At 41.6% G+C, this 16,538-nt stretch overlaps 1 protein-coding gene across 14 annotated transcripts in view; it reads right to left on the reverse strand.

Annotated features, from left to right (window-relative positions):
* OBSCN (obscurin, cytoskeletal calmodulin and titin-interacting RhoGEF) overlaps positions 1-16,538 on the reverse strand; it is a 170,363-nt gene that overhangs the window by 100,751 nt on the left and 53,074 nt on the right. For 12 of the 14 annotated variants that reach the window (XM_010712264.4, XM_085226863.1, XM_085226865.1 and 9 more), the window contains 14 exons: positions 16,375-16,528; positions 14,149-14,310; positions 13,473-13,577; positions 12,538-12,804; positions 11,651-11,920; positions 10,691-10,957; positions 9,839-10,105; positions 8,237-8,503; positions 7,318-7,587; positions 6,423-6,689; positions 5,533-5,799; positions 4,420-4,692; positions 2,653-2,919; positions 97-363 (listed from right to left, as the gene is read on the reverse strand). In XM_010712264.4, the coding sequence (XP_010710566.2) occupies positions 97-363; positions 2,653-2,919; positions 4,420-4,692; positions 5,533-5,799; positions 6,423-6,689; positions 7,318-7,587; positions 8,237-8,503; positions 9,839-10,105; positions 10,691-10,957; positions 11,651-11,920; positions 12,538-12,804; positions 13,473-13,577; positions 14,149-14,310; positions 16,375-16,528 (3,370 nt within the window). The remainder of the gene's footprint in view (positions 1-96; positions 364-2,652; positions 2,920-4,419; positions 4,693-5,532; positions 5,800-6,422; positions 6,690-7,317; positions 7,588-8,236; positions 8,504-9,838; positions 10,106-10,690; positions 10,958-11,650; positions 11,921-12,537; positions 12,805-13,472; positions 13,578-14,148; positions 14,311-16,374; positions 16,529-16,538) is intronic. The other 2 variants (XM_085226859.1, XM_085226867.1) reach the window with 2 other exon arrangements.

Consider the following 16,538-nt stretch of genomic DNA (forward strand, 5'->3'; position numbering starts at 1 on the left):
TACGCTGTGTTGCCATTAGATTTTAATCATGAGACTGTAGATGGTTGCTCTATAGAGCAATGCAACGAGTGCTGCAGTGCACCCAACACTGCTTACCCTGTACTTTCACCTGAGCAGTGGTCTTCAGTTCCCCAGCAGTACAGGTGTAGTCCCCAGCATCTATCGATGTCACATCCCGAATGATGAGCTCTGCCACAGTACCATGCTGTTTAAATTCATATTTCTCGCTGGCATGCAAAACAGTGCCTTCTTTCATCCATTTCACTGGGGTATCGGGTTTGCTGAGCTCACATGTCAGTTTGATTTCTTTCCCTTCTTTAGCTTCTTGGTTTTGAAGCTCTTGCTTGAAGAGAACTGGCATTTCTGAAAAGGGACATTGCACACAGTCAAGCTTGCAGATCACTGTTTCCTTTTTGTTTCATTATTTTTAATGGTTATTATTCAGATAGAAAACCTCTGGAATGAAAATGTACTCTGCAACAGCAGAAAGTATCTGAAACCATATTTTTTTTTCTTTTTAATCACTATTTGCACTATTAAAAGGCAATTGCTGTTTTTATTAACAACAGCAGCAGATGCTTCCAGTACTATTAATGGCACCAACTGTGTGCAACTGGTCTCAGTACTTGGAGCAGTGGCAAAAATTAAACCTTCAAGATCTTCACCAGTTTCCTAACGCTTGGTTATTGGAATTTTCCACTCCCATCCCCTCAGTAGTAAACATCAAAATGATTTAATGTAATGCCAGGGCACAGACATAGAGCAATGCCCTGCTTCAGCTTCCCTTGGCCTTCTGAGGAGACAGCCAAATCCACAGAGCAATGCACAGAGTATACAAAGCAACCAAAGCCAGTTCCACAGGTACAACTTAGACGTGCCTTGGTGACGTCGGGTTTGGGAGACACTCAACTAGATTGCAGATCTGTGGTCAGAGCCTGCAACTGGCACAATAAATATCACCTGGTACATAACACAGAGGACACAAAGAAATGACAGAGCACCTTTGCTCGTGACCAACAGCGTTAATTTTTTGCCATAAGAAACCACAACAGATTTTTATCAGACATGAATGCAGACTTAAAAACAGCACCAAAGAAATGTAGAACACAAGAGGGCCCCTATGGATGCTCCTGTGCAGGCTCTATCACTGCCTGGGATTCAAGACTTCAAGGTGAGCTGCCGTGGAGATAGCATTTACTGGGGAAAAGGGGAAGGAAAAAAAATGTCTAAGTGTTTTCCTTTCATATAATTAAAAAAAATATATAATATACAACAATCCCCCAACAACAAGACCAATCCCTTCCTCAGATTATACTGCTTGGGGCCCCATCCAGCCTGGCCTTCAGCACCTTGTCTTTGTGTGTACTGGGTACTGGAAAAGTATTGCAGTGCTATGGACAGTTACAGCAATTGGGACATCCTCATTATATCAAGTTCTTCTCTTTCCTTACACTGTAGACCTCAGCCTTGATGTGGTTTCTTTGTGCTCGGCAAATGCTGTGAGCAGCTTCCCTTCCTCTTCATGCTCAGAGGTTCAGGTTGACTCTTCCAATGAGCCAAAGGCTTCCTGTTCTTGCTGGCTTCTCTTAGGGGAAGTTTTACAGTGTGAGCAGCAGTGACTCTGGTTTTGGCCCAGCTCAGTCCCAATGCTTGCCTCACATACTTTCCTAACGTGCTCTGTGAAGTGCACTAAAATCTCTTATATCTTAGAAGAGAATATTTATTTCAGCTCAAACACCACCTTTCAATTATTGACTTCTCCCTGACCACATTCTTTGGAAGAAGTGCTTTTGGATGCACTACTCAATAAATTCAGCTGCCTCAAGCAATTCTTAGACAAATGTGGGTGTATGAGCTCCCTCCTTGGACAGAGATAGCACTGGAAAGAGTTTCAGAAGGTGATTCATCTTTTCTCTGAATTATCTTTCAGGCTGGGTGAATCTGAAGCACAAGTCTCATAGAGAGCAGCTGAACTGGGGTGGTTCAGCTTGGAGAAGAGGAGGCTCAGCGGAGACCTTATTGCTGTCTACACTTCCCTGAAAGGAGGCTCTAGTGAGGTGGGACTTGGCCTCTTTCCTCATGTAACAGCAATAGGACAAGTGGAATGGCCTCAAATTGTGCCAGGGCAGGTTCAGGTTGGGTATTAGGAAAAACTCCTCCTAAAGAGTGGTCAGGTGTTGGAATGGGCTGCCCAGGGAGGCAGTGAAATCACTATCCCTAGAGGTGTTCAAGAACAGTGGAGATGTGATACGGAGGGACATGGTCAGGAGGCAATGTTGGTGGTAGCTGGACAGTTGGACTAGATGATCTTAGAGGTCTTTTCAACCTTAACGATTCTATGATCTTCTACAGAGATTGCCACCATTCTCTCATGACCCATCCTCTCCTGACAGCTCTAGAGAGTTGATACTTTCACGGAGATAAAATTGGATAAAATGAAGGATTTTCCTGTTTCATTTTCCTGCTTCACATTCTGCCACCTCTCTGGATGCTATCCTGGGTGATTTTAATAGAACCTTTCCCGCACTGAGCTGCAAAGACACGAGGCTCCTTTTCGGTGTAGCTTCACATTTTCATCAGTTCTGTGCATTGTTCTGAACTTGGTGGTGGATGACAAAGTAGAACTCAAACCATTACTCCAAACGTTCTTACCCTTGACAGTAATAACCGCACTACTTTTAGCTGCTCCAGCCTCACACTCATATCTGCCACTGTCTCTTTCTTCTGCCCCATATATGACCAGCTTGGCTTCAAATCCCGACCGACTGATGTTATACTTAGAAGAATTCCTAAGGCTCTTCCCGTCTTTGCACCACTTTACAGGGCTGTCTGATTTGGAGGTTTCACAGTGAAGAATCACATCCTTTCCCTCAGTGACTTCAGTATCAACCAGCTCCTTTGTGAAGATGCAGGGCTTTTCTAGAATCACATAAAAATGGTCTGAGATTTTCACAAGAGGTGCAGATGTTCAAATCACAAGTAATCTGTGAGGCTTATGTCCAAGATTACTTGCATTAAAACCACAGGTTAGCAATGAATAACTTGGGCTACAAAGCCCTCAGGAGGGCATTAATCATGCCATAAAATCTGGTTTAGTAAATACTTAGTGATATCTGGGAGAAACTGGAAAGAAAATGCTGTAAAACATAAGATCTCTCACATCTCATTGAACTTCAACAAGACAGAGGCTCAACTTTCTTAAACACTTCTCCATGTGTGCTTCTTAGCTTGGGCCTTCCAATGGAGTGCAGAAGGCTAATTCTTGATGAAGCAAGGTACAATTCAGATTTCTCAGCCAGTCATATAAAGGAGGGCTCACCTCATCATATGATTCTATGATTCATCATTACAAGGCCATCTAAAAAGTAAGCAGATATCCTAGACTGGTCATGTAGGGTATCATAAATGGAAGACAACAGACAGCTCTCCAAGGATGGGGCATTTATTTCCAAAACATGTTTTTAGGATAGAGGAGTTGAAATGCTCTCTGGAAGTATATTATAGCTCCTAGAATCAGCCTACGCTAGATACTAAAAGCTAAATTGACCAACACGGGTCTTACACCTCCTAACTTCTGGCTTTTTAATACATAAAAACCCAATAAATTGGAAAATCAGGAACTGTTCTCCGCAATACAGCATCACGTACTGGTGTTACCAAAACAAGTCAACCCTTTGCAAATACATCTTTCATTTCACTTTAAAAATATCTACTTGCACTTTTGTAGAAAGGTAAAAATTGCCAACTGGGGCAAATTTTTTGAATTTTGAAAAAAATTTCCTTGCAAGAAACAGGATGATTCTGAAAAGAATGAGAATACGATCTGACACAGAGACTGTATGTTACACATCTCTGGGTAATAAGAAATATTTATATTTCCACTAAGAAAACAACACTTCTCTAAACTTACACTCTTAGGTTATCTGGCATTTGCCTTATTCCTTCCCTACGAAAGTAGGCTAGCACTGTAGTTTTTGCCTAGTTTAACTTTTCGGGAGAAAATTTTGTCAACCATAAATAGCAGAGAACATGTGCAGTGCTGCCCTTCAAACAACAAAAATTAAATTTAAGACATTTGTTGCTTTTTTTTTTTTCTATGAGCTAATCAATTTCTTTTCACTTACCCTTGCAGTGGTGCCCTATGAGCTTAGCTGAAGGAAAACTAGACGCAATGTCCAGTGTATCATTGTTATAGTATAACATTCCCAAGGTCCAATAAACATATTGGCAGTTCTCCAATATTGCAAGAAACTAATTTTCCAGTCCTGGTTTTGTTATATAGGTAACAATATACTCAAAAATATATAGATATATAAATGATGGGGCCAAATTTGTAGTGTTTTTTTCAGCTATTCACATTATCCCATAGTTATTTCTAAGCATTTTCTTCTCTCCTGCAGTTTTTAATGCTTGAATTACCTTTAACAACCAAACTGGCAGATGTTTTCTTATCACCAGCTTCAAATGTAATGAGCCCCGAGTCCTTCAGAGAGAGTTTTTTCAAGGTTAGCAGGTGATATCCGCCAGGCTGAGACTGGATGTCATTAAGTTCATTGGTATGGAGTGGGGTTTTATCCAAAAACCACTGCACTTTGCTATACTCTATAGGAGAGATTCTGCATTTGAACATGGCAGATTCTCCTTCTAACACAGTGACATCTTCCAGGTCTTCTGTTATTAGCACTTTCTGGCCTGAAATGAACACAGATACATCAATTACTGGAATCTTCCATTCCCAACATGAAAACCATTGTGGAAACTTCCAAGATTTTCCACGTATTTCAAGAAGGACACACACTCATGATACAGAAGACTGAAACACAACTCCCCTGTTATGGAACACAAAAAAACTATTCACAAAAAGATAAAATGTGCAAGACACACACCAAAATAGGATGAAGACACCTTCAGAGTACCAGAACACATATAGCAGGACAAGTAGCCAGCACAAGGCAAATCCAATATTACGAGCTTTCTCCTAATGGAACTACCTGGAATGCAGCATCAGGGAATTTTTTATTTTTATCTTGAACTTTATGATGGAGAACTATTTTTAACTCAGGAAGGTCAGAGATAGAAACTTCACACTGATTCCAGGGTCACCAGCCTCAACTTATCTCAGCATTTTTGTTTTTAAATGATACATAAAGTTCCCAAATGCTCCAAATCGACCAGTTGCTCTACATGTCAGGTTCCATGTTGCTATATCTTTGTCCATATCCTGTGCAGTGTATGTGTAATGAGTCTGAGCCAAAAATGAGTGAATGTGCTACCCACATGCTGAGAAATAGATCTACATGTGCATGGATGGCAGTACCTAAACATCTGCACACACAGCCACGCAACAGCACTGCTCTAGGTGGTACAGCTCCTTCCCTTCTCGTGTAGTTTGCTCTGTGCATGGCCTGTGAACTGTTATTCAGGCCAGAAAGCTGCAGCCCCAAAGATCTGCCATAAATGTACACATCCTACCAAGATAATGTCTTGTTAATGGAGAAACAGGATGCACAGTCATATGGCTCTCACGCATACCTTGTACGACTAGCTTGGCTCTGGACTGGGCATCACCAATGTCACAGGTGTACGTGTCACTGTCACTTTTCTCCAGATTTTTTATGGTCAGCTGCAGGTCTCGTCCTTTCTGTGTCATCTCGTATTTCCTGCCAGGCCTGAGCTCAGCTATGCCTTTCCTCCATATCACAGAAGATGCAGCTTTTTCGCTCTGGCATATAAAAACTGCAGTTCCACTTTCTTCAATTTTTAGATCTGAAAGTTCCTTGATAAAGTAGTTAGGTTTTTCTGGAAGGAAAAAAAAAAAAAAAAAAAAAAGAGGGATGAAGGTGTAGGATGAAGAGGTTTGTTACCCCAACAAGTCCCAAGCATACAGAGGGATATTGAATCTCCTTTGCCCTCACTTATAGAACCACTTATAGAGATGGAAAGAGTTGAAGAAGACCACTAAGTCTACCCACTGACATGGGGTGCATATTTCCAGAAAATACCTGGAAAATTTAATAACATTATACAGGTGCTGGTGGGATCTCATCTGTTTAACTGTGTATAGTTTTGATTACCCATATTCAATAAAGACTAATTCAGATTGCCATCTTTGCTTGGCTCATTAAGTAACATCCAAGATCATAGAATCATAGAATGGCCTGGGTGAAAAGGACTCAAAGTTTCAACCCCCCTGCTACGTGCAGGGTCACCAACCACTAGACCAGGCTGCCCAGAGCCACATGATTGTGGGGATCATTTGGTTTCCAGATTATTTTAAATAAAAGACTCTAATCCGTAATATTTTCTGAAAACTAATAATTGATCCTGCTTAAAAAAAGCAGAAGAGAAGAACATCTCCCACAGGTTGCAGATATTTACCTCGATTTCTCTACATGCCATCCCTAGTGTGCTTTTCAACTCACCTTGCACAGTGACCCTGGCTTTTGTTTTAGAGTCCTCTGTCTCACAGGTGTACTCCCCGCTGTCCTTGACAGTGGAGTCATGGATGATCAGAATGGCCTTCGTTCCCTCCTGCTGCAAGTCGTACTTCTGGCTTTTTCGGATTGCTTTGCCATCCTTGTACCACCTGATGTTCACATCGGGTTTCGACAGCTCGCAGCTCAGGCTGATGTCCTGCCCTGCTGCTGATGTCTTATCCTCCAGCTGTTTTGTAACCTCAGTAGGTTTTTCTGAAAGAAAAAATGCATTTTGAGTCATGTACACTTAGGGTAGGATGTCTCTCTGTAAATACATGCATCTATAAGTTGGAGAGGCAGTTGCAATGGAGGCTGTTCTCCAGCCAGCAGTAATCTGCTAACTATGGGCAATGGAAATCAAAACACCATTTATTTTGTCTTAATTCTACCCAACTGCGGATGATGAACCATAACTGAAAACTGCCTCTTTCTTCTCTCCACTGATCGCACTGGGAGCCCCAGATGATGCTCTCAAATGCACATGTTCTAGATAGGAATTTTTTGTACAGATATATGATGTGGAGGCCATCCCTTCAGCTTATACTTAGAGAATACTTGCTCCTACAGTTTCCTGAACAGATCGTTCCTGATTTATTGTTAATGGAACAAGCTCTGCAGTGAGATGCCCATTTCCAACATTACCCCACTGTCTTGGGCAGTTCCTTGCATTTGTGTAAAATGTTTCATCCTTTCACTTATTTTTAAGAGAAATTCTCAGTGCTTCAAGGTTCACGTAGAAGGTTGCTATTTACTTTAACCATATTATGAGTTAGCTCTCGTGACAATCTTATCAGAAGACAATTGAAGGAATCGGACCCCAGAACCTCTCTGATCTCATTACCTTTCACAGACAGAGAGGCTTTGGAGGTTAGACCACGGGCAGTGAAAACGACTTCCCCGGCGTCAGCAGGAATCACACTTTTGATGCTGAGAGTATACTTCCGACCCACATTAGAAGCTTTAAATCTCCCACCACTTTCCACTCTGCTCCCATTCAGTGTCCAGTTGAAGTCACCAATGCTTTCATGGGACAGAATGCATTCAAAAGTACAGTCTTCTCCCTCCTGGATTTCAGTGTTCTTCAGCCGTTTGGTAATGCCAATGTTCAGCTCTGGAAGATAAGAGATAGGTTAATATGAGGTTTATATGGAGAAAAGGTATTTATGATTGACATGAGCTCTGGTGTTTTAACTCAGGATTTGCAGTTCATGGCTGTATTCCTTACTGATGTACTTGACTTGCAAAGAATTTCCTCACTCTCCACTCGGAATTACCAGAAAGCTATAGAAAAAGAGACATGTGAATCTCCTGGCTTTGCTCTGGAACAACTATATGGAGAGCAGCTCACTCGATGGAGCAGAGCGAAGACTCAAATGAGCTACAGAGGGAAAAACCTAACAGAGAGGACAACTCTAGGATGCTGTGTGAGAAAAAGAGTTTTGCCTATGACAAGAAATTAAACGTTTCTATTTGCTAATTTGTTACCATCCTACCCCTACTGGTGTTCAAACCATTTCTCCATTTTAGGGATGTTTGTAGGAAACACGTCCAGGACGTTCTTGACACGTTCAGTGATTTTCATGGAAAAATGAGATATATTTACATCAAAAGCAATGGGAACTGTCCAGACATCACTGTGGTAAATCGCAGTAGCACTGTTTTATTGTAGAGACCACTCAGCCTCATGGGAGGATAGGTGTAAGACATAGTGACCAACCTGAATGTGTTTTCAGCATCCCTTTACTGTCCACAGTACTTACCCTGAACGCCGACCTTTGACTTGGCAACATCAGTGCCAATATCACAGGTGTATAAACCTGCATCTGCTTTCTCGAGGTCGTGGATAAGGAGACATAGGGTCTTCCCAGACTGTACCAGTTCATATTTGTTGCCAGAAGTGAGCACAACACCATCCTTTTTCCACACCGGTTTGACTTTCTCTTTGGAGACTTCACATTCCAGTTTAATCACACCTCGCTCCTCACCAAAAACATCATCCAAGGACTTCATGAAGACAGCAGGCTTCTCTGGAATTAAACAGGCAACACAGGGCAATGTGATATTTAAGTTGAGACATTTCCAGTTGCTTTCAGATTTTTGAGGAGGGATAAATAAACCCTTACCAATACTGACAAAGCCAATAGAGATCCTAAAGCAGTTTCGTATTTGACAACTGAATGAGTTTTAATGGAATTCTAGGAGAATACAGGGAACAGGAGAGGCAGCCTGCATTGCCACGGGTGGGACTGATATCATGTGAAGTAAATGGGATGCAGCTCTTCTAAAGCTGGAGAGCTGGCACTGCCCTCTCACAAAGCAGAGCTCATGCAGAAGGCAGCATCATTAAGAGGATATGCTGCTGAACACTTTTGATTTTCCTGTTTTACTGACTCCTTTTATCTATCTTCTATTTCACACATAAGATGTTTATACTGGGAAAAAAAATCCACCAAATATAAAAGAAAAGAGGAAGAGGAAATCTTTCAAACTCTGAGTGGATACAGTACAAGAGCTTTATTGCTGGGGAGAGTAGATTAGAATCAGAGAATACTTAGAGTTGGAAGGGACCTTTAAAGGCTCTCTATCCCCTGCAATAAACAGGGACATCCACTGCTAGATCAGGTTGCTTAGTCATACCAGGATGCAAAACACACATAGAATGATCTCCCCAGTTTCCTACAAGAATGTGGAAGATACCAGACTGACTTTCAGACAGAATTTCTCAAATTGTTTCCCACAGATGCATTCATTCTACATCAACACAGATACATGGTGAAGATAACTCAGGACAACAAATCATTATCAGTTACCTGAGCATCCATGTACTGATGTGCTTCTAAAGAAATTTTTATCTTGTGTTTCAAGGAGTTCCAAGGAACTGATCAGATTCAGCATGCAACTTACTATGGCCAAGGTGATATGAGAACTCATCAAATCTCTGCAATTAAGTTGTGCAAACTGCATTCTTTGTCCTGAATCGGTGCCACTCAAGAACAGATATACTGAAAGCTGTGTCCTACCGTTGGAGGTAAACACAAGCTCTGCTCCTTGCAGTCATAAATCCTTAGAGACAACAGTATTTACACTGCATGCTACTGAAGCAGTAAAAGAAATTGCTCTCGAAACTCTTATGTTAAGTAAAATGATGATAATGAGCTATGGAATATTTTGGCAGGACACCAAAACCATCCTCCTCTGCTGATACTCATCTGCTACAATGGAACCCTCCGCTGGAAGAAAGCCCCTGATGACTTGTCACTCCAGAGAGGTGAGGTTTAGAAGCAGGACTGCTGCACGATATAGGAAACTATAGCTCCTTAGCATCTCTTATTCACATCCAGGAGGGGTGTGATCAGACCCACCTATCACCTTCAGATGCGCGCTCTCTGACACCTTGTCTGACTTCATTGTCACCGTGCCAGCATCCTCAGGCTTGACCTGCTTCATCGTCAGCGTGTAGCAACTGCCAACGTTCTTGATGTCGTTGTAATTGTTGGTGTAAAGGAGGGTGCCATTCAGGAACCATTCCACGTCCTCGTCATCATGGGACAGCTCACAGGAGAAGACAGCAGAGCTCTCTTCTTCAACTTCCACATCCTGCAGGTGTTTGGTTACTTCTACATTGCGGGCTGCAGGGGAACAAGGTGCACCTATGTTACTATAAACCAGTATTGTCATGCTGGGATGTGGTAGAATAGTTGGACTGGATGATCTCGTGGTCTTTTTCAACCTTAATTACTCTGTGAATCTACGACCATTAAGATCAACAAATGAACAACAGGTAGGAGCTGACACAGTGGTCAGTGGAAACGAAAACCACAGACATGCACCAAAAATCAGAGGCCTGTCACAGTTCAATCCACACGCAAAAAAAACCCAGCATTTTTACCTAGAATTATTGAAGAGTCTCAAAGGATTCAGTTCCTTGGACAAAATGGAAAATAATATGTCTCGAGAATTGAACTTATCTTTCTTTTCCATGTAATCCCATCAGCTTGCCCAGAAATTGCTCTTGTGTGTGCATAACCCACCTGAGTGTAAGCGTTGGATTTCAGTGTGCTGTAACTTCTGCACTCTGCATAATATTAACAACTCAGATTGTACATTTATAAGTTAGCAGGAGGAAACTGTGGAAATCAACCTCAAGAAGAGAAATCTTAGGTGAAAATACTAAGCCATAAGGACATGCAAGGTGCCACCCTCCCGGCTCATACCTTCAACTGTCAGTGTGGCCTCAGTCTCTGCAATTCCTGCCTTGCACTTGTACACACCAGCATCATCAGGCTTCAGCTTCAGGATCTTGAGCTCTGCTGAATGCTTATCCCTCTTGATCTTGTACTTCTCAGAGGGCTCAATGGGTGTGTGGCCCTTGAACCATTTCACAACCTTTGGAGAAGGCCTGAAGTCACAGGACAGGATGACAGAATGACGTTCCAAAGCTGTTTTGTCCTCCAACTTCCTGGTGATCTGTATATGGTAATCTGCAAAGCAGGGTTGGAAGAGAAGAAAGGATGAGGGCAATTGGAAGAAGAGGAAAGTTTCTTGTATGTATTCCGTTCAATTAATTTCATGTATGCTCTTGTTCACAACGGTTCTGTGAAGATAAAACAAATGATTATCTATAGGGAATGCTATTGATTATATTTCTATAAAATAATACTGCATATTATCTACCAAATGCACAGTCCAGACCTTATTCTGTGCTTATTGAATTGTTCTCAGTTGAGGATTTTATTCAAATAAGAGTGAGTTGAAGACATAACAAGGACTTCAGGATGTGAATGGAGACTCTTACTCTGGGGACAACAGAAGATAAAAAGCCTGGAAGCTTTGTTCCAGATCAAATCAATGACAAACTGCATCAAATATATGTGCTACCAAACTTAAACTTGTCTAGTTCAGAAATACAATAAATTTCACCTGATTTGACTTCTTTGGTATAGCTAAGGGAAAAAATCTTAGCTCTGTAGATGTGAATACTAAGCACATCACTCCTATTAAGATAGATCCCTTACTGAGACATAGCTGTCCCATTTAGTGTCCAACAACTTTTAACTGGGAATGGAGCAGACACTCCACGTATACACACAATATTTCAAAGCCCCCAGGGAAGGAAGACCGTACATTAATTAATTCTTCATCCTCATGATGTAATCCAAGCTAGGACACGTTACCTCTGACAAGCAGATTTGCTGTGGATTTTGATTTGCCAATTGAGAACTGAATGGTGCCTGTCATATCAGTGCTGGTTTTCAGTATGGTCAGTCGGTGGATGGTGCCTTCTTGCTGCATGATAATGTTTCTGCCAGGTTGTAAGACTTCTCCACGTAGATACCACTTGGGAGGTTTCACAGAAGGAATGGAAATCTCACATTCAAATTTGGCTTCCTCAGGTTCGGTGACATCCTCATCACACAGCTCCTTTACTATGCTAATGGATTGCTCTTTAAGAAGGATGGAACGAGAGAAAGCAGAGATTTAGAAGGAATGAAAAAAACCCTTACATTATCACCCTGTTCTCTCATGCCAGCATTACTGCACATGAACATTACATCTATCAGCTAAAATGCCTTAAAACATCTCTAAAAAAAAAAAAAAAAAAAAAGGAATGTTGTTAAGAAGTCAGACAATAAGACTTTGACAACCTGAAGAGAGCCCAGATCTTCTGACTCCCAGTCCAATACGCAAAGCAAACCATGACCTTCCCATCCCAATATCAAACTCTGGGCATTATCAAATGGAATAGAGGTTCAACGAAACACAGATATTGATAATCACTCTGGTTAACTATGGAAACTTATCTCAAGTTTTTCTTCTAGTAAAGGTCTCTGTAGCTCAAATTTAATGATTCTACTTAGGAGAAATTCATTTTACAGGATGTTCTTGCCCTTATAATTGTAGCAGGAAGAATATCAGTGGACTTTGGGAAAACAAAAAACTCTCTGAATGTAAATAATTGTTTAATTTGTGCTGTGTTTTCAAAGTAAGTGACAATGGCTTTTGTATAAGTCTATCTGCACTCCATTTTTATTTTTTTATTTTATTTTATTTTTATTTTTACCTTCAACGAAGAAATGAGCACTGCTTTTGTCATCAAAGGCATCACAAGTGTATGTGTCCTCATCTTCATAGCCTGCATCGTTGATGATGAGTTTCCGATACACGCCATCGCTCACAATTTCGTATTTGTCACTAGGATGAATTTCAACATCCTTTTTGTACCACTTAACTTCAGCATTGGCACGAGACACCTGGCACTCCAGGAATCCCCGATGCTTTTCAAGTGCAATCTTATCTCGCAGGGGCTTCACAATTTTCACAGGCAGCTCTAAAACAAACAAGCATATGTATATATATACACTAATCAGCACAGTTTCTGTGAAAGAGGCCAATTAAACTCAGTAGCAATAGTTCTTTTATGGATGGTTACTTGGATGGCAACACTCTGTTAAGCACTTGATCTAATGCACAGCAAATAAAGAGCTAATAAAAAGGCTTGTTATCCCTATTTTACCACTTGGATAGCCAGATTTCAGACACAAAGAGTAAATTATTCAGCACCATACGGCCATGCAGTGGCAAAGTCAGGGACTGAACTCAGATTTCCTGAGCTCTTGAGTAGCGTGCTAACTCAAACATCTTCCTTTTCTTTCTCTATCACACTATTTAAGCTTAACATTATATATACAAACAGACCTGTGCTCTTTTCAAACAACAAGAGAAAACGAAGAAGAAGTCAAGCTATGTTTGTTATCCCTCAACATTTAAACACAAATCTGAAGTCTAAAGGTAGAAAATCAATATGAGAAAATAAACTACTTTACTTAGCAAAAATAAATCCCAAACAACAAGGTGTATATTTCACAGGCAGAAAGGTTTTTATTTCCAGTGAAAGGTCCAGGTGTTGTTTAACTTCCTTGATATTAAAGCAAAGGATGTTAGCTGGTTTAAAACATGAGATAATTCAAGCAAAGTCATCATCAAAAGCATAATTACCTTTAACTGTAAGATGGGCACGAGATTCTGCCTTTTCTGCTACAAATTTGATTTCTGCTGCATCTTTGACTTGGACACGTGTGTAAGTCAGCGAGTAGGTCTTTCCTGAAGCAGAGAACCACAGAGTCACTAAGGTTGAAAAAGCCCACTAAGATCATCTAGCCCAACTACCAACCCACCCCCACCAAACTCTCGAGAGCAGACACACAACCACTCATTGCTTTCTTGAGCATTGCCAGGCTGAGCATCATCCATCTGGTTTCACATCACCACTGCCTGTTGTCATCTGAGTGAAGCCACACATTTCCCTGCATCCACAGCCCCATCAAAGCGTAATCTAAACATGGCTTCATCTGTAAAGTAGTTGAGACAGAAGGATCCCACCCACTGTCAGACAAAAACTCCTTTGAGAGGTGAACTGACTGCCCTGTTCACACCCACTTTGGAAATAATTGCACTGATTTCCTACCTGCTCCTGGCAGCATGGGATGGTGGGATAGCATCACATTGCCCGCACTAAAGTTCCCACCACGCCACTTGTTCCAGCCTAACTACAAAATCCCAAAACAAAAGGGAAACTCCCTTCTGAGCCTTCTTAACTTGATTTCAGATGTCCTTTCTGCTTGTTCTCCAACCCACTCCCCACTCAGGATAAAGATCCCCCCTTACACCCTACCATCTTGACGCATTCTAATGTTGTCGTCAGCCTTCAGCTTGTCGTCATCTTTGTACCACTGGGTTTGAACCTCATCGTGTGAAATCTCACAGACGAAAGATGCACTCTCATATTCATTCACTTCCACGTCTTCCAGTGGTTTAACAATCTTGATATCTCGAGCTGTGAAACAGTAGAGATATATTTGTCAGGGTGTCTCCAGAACTGGGTGCACCATCTTTACCCTACACATATTTGCATGGAAAATAAATGGCATTACATTTTATTCTAAACCATAATCCGTTCATGAGTCATTTCTCTCTTCAACACAGTACATACATTATCATCCTTGAACTTAAAGATAGACTTAATAGCTACAATAGACCATACTGCAAATAGTTTTCATGGAAGCCAGAATCTCATTTATTCTAAAACCAGTCATATTAAGGGTAGAAAAAACATAAAATAGAATGTTTTGGGTTGGAAAGAACCTTTAAGATCATCTAGTTCCAACCCCCCTGCTACAAGCAGGGACACATCCCTCCAGACCGACTCTTCTTAGGGTCAAGGCTGCTCTCTAGCCATTCTCCTCCCAGCCTGTACCTATGCTTGGGATTGCCCCAACCCAGGTGCAGGACCTGGCACTTGGCCGTGTTGAACTTCATGAGGTTGCTGTGAGCCCACCTCTCCAGCTTGCCCAGGTCCCTCTGGGTAGCATCCCTTCCATCCAGCATGTCAACAGCACCACTCAGTGTGGTGTCATCTGCAAACTTGTTGAGGGTGCCCTTGATCCCACTGTCCATGTCGCCTACAAAGATGTTAAATGACATTGGTCCCAACACCAGTCTCCACCTGGACATTGAGCTATTAACTGCAACTCTCTGAGTGTGACCATCCAGCCAATTCCTTATTATGCAATCTTATCCTTATCCATCAAATCCATTTTTCTCCAATTTGGCGATCAGGATGTCATGCAGTGTTTTGCACAAGTCCAGGTAGATAACATCAGTTGCTCTTCCATTATCCACTGATGCTGTTACTCCATCATGAAAGGCCACCAAGTTTGTCAGGCATGACTTGACCTCGATGAAGCTATATTGGTTACCACCAATCACCTCATCTTTATTTTCCAAATTATGCCAAGGAGAACTAGACAGAACTCTACAATCTCTTGTGTCACTATAAACCTTTCTCATTCATATACTTCTCTGCATGCTCCCAGTCTCTCCTTAGCTTGTGTGCCCAGAACGTACGGGGAATCTCAGGCACAAGTCTTATCTAAAGAGACCTTTGCTTCAAAATCTCTTAAACATGGCACAATCCCTTTTAACTCTCCAGGTCTGCACTTATTTATGTCAGAACCGGACCATATTTCCGTGCTACTGCTTCCCTTTCCTTCTGAAGGGCCTGGATACAACTTGGATTAACCTCAGGAGCAGAGTTCCTGCATAAGCCAGCCAGCACTGACACAGCAGCCCAACCTGGCTGCAGACTGAGAGAGAAAATGAGAGTTCACCAAAGTAATGGAACAGGACAGATGTTCATGAAGAGACTGCTAACACTGAGCCTAAGCGGCCACATGAGGACAGCATCTAGTAAGAAACCAGAAAAAAGGATCCTTTCAGATGTTCCTTTGGAAGATGGCATCTAGCAGGGCATAGCAGACCTGCACGTTCAGTAACCAGTCTGATGCTTCAGAGCCTAGTGATGAATTACAACTGGGGTTTAACCAGTGCAATACATGGAGGGAAAATCTGTCTAGAGCATAAAGAAGAGAGGCAGTTAGCTATCATGGCATTTTCTTTAGCATTTACTACACTGGTAAAAAGTATGGCAAGACTTGAAATTGTACTCAGGGACTGTCCAGTTTGTATTCAAGTACGTATGCAAGTCCTCCTTTGGCACTGGCAGAAGCTGAACCAAACCATGGGCATACCAGACACTGAATCCCTGATCTGTGCCAGTCTGTCCAGTCTTTGCTCATTTGCTTATCTAGAAATACTTTTTAAATTCCAGAAAATATAAATCACTTCTAGTAGATGGAAAACTCAATTACAGCTTCTTCCAAAAATATTCTTCTAAGGACAGAACAAGCACACAGCAGTTCTGCCAGCATTCTCACTAAAAAGAGGAAAGTATCCAAAAATGACTAACCAAGAAATGTTCAAAATGACCGTGAAGCATTTCTTGCTGTGGAGCAAAATACCTCAATAGGATTTATCTATTAACTCTTTCAGTTAAACATACCATGAACCTTTAGCGTAGCTGATGTCTTGTCTTCAGCTGCTTGGCACGTGTAGGTTCCCTGGTCTTCATATTCACACTTGTGGATAATGAGACTTCTCTTATTTCCCTGGGAAGTAATGCCCACTTTTTTACTTTGCCGGAGCTCCTTCCCATCCTAGAAGGGA

This window comes from Meleagris gallopavo, chromosome 6, assembly GCF_905368555.1.
Source record: "Meleagris gallopavo chromosome 6, MGAL_WU_HG_1.1, whole genome shotgun sequence".
NCBI lineage: Eukaryota > Metazoa > Chordata > Aves > Galliformes > Phasianidae > Meleagris > Meleagris gallopavo.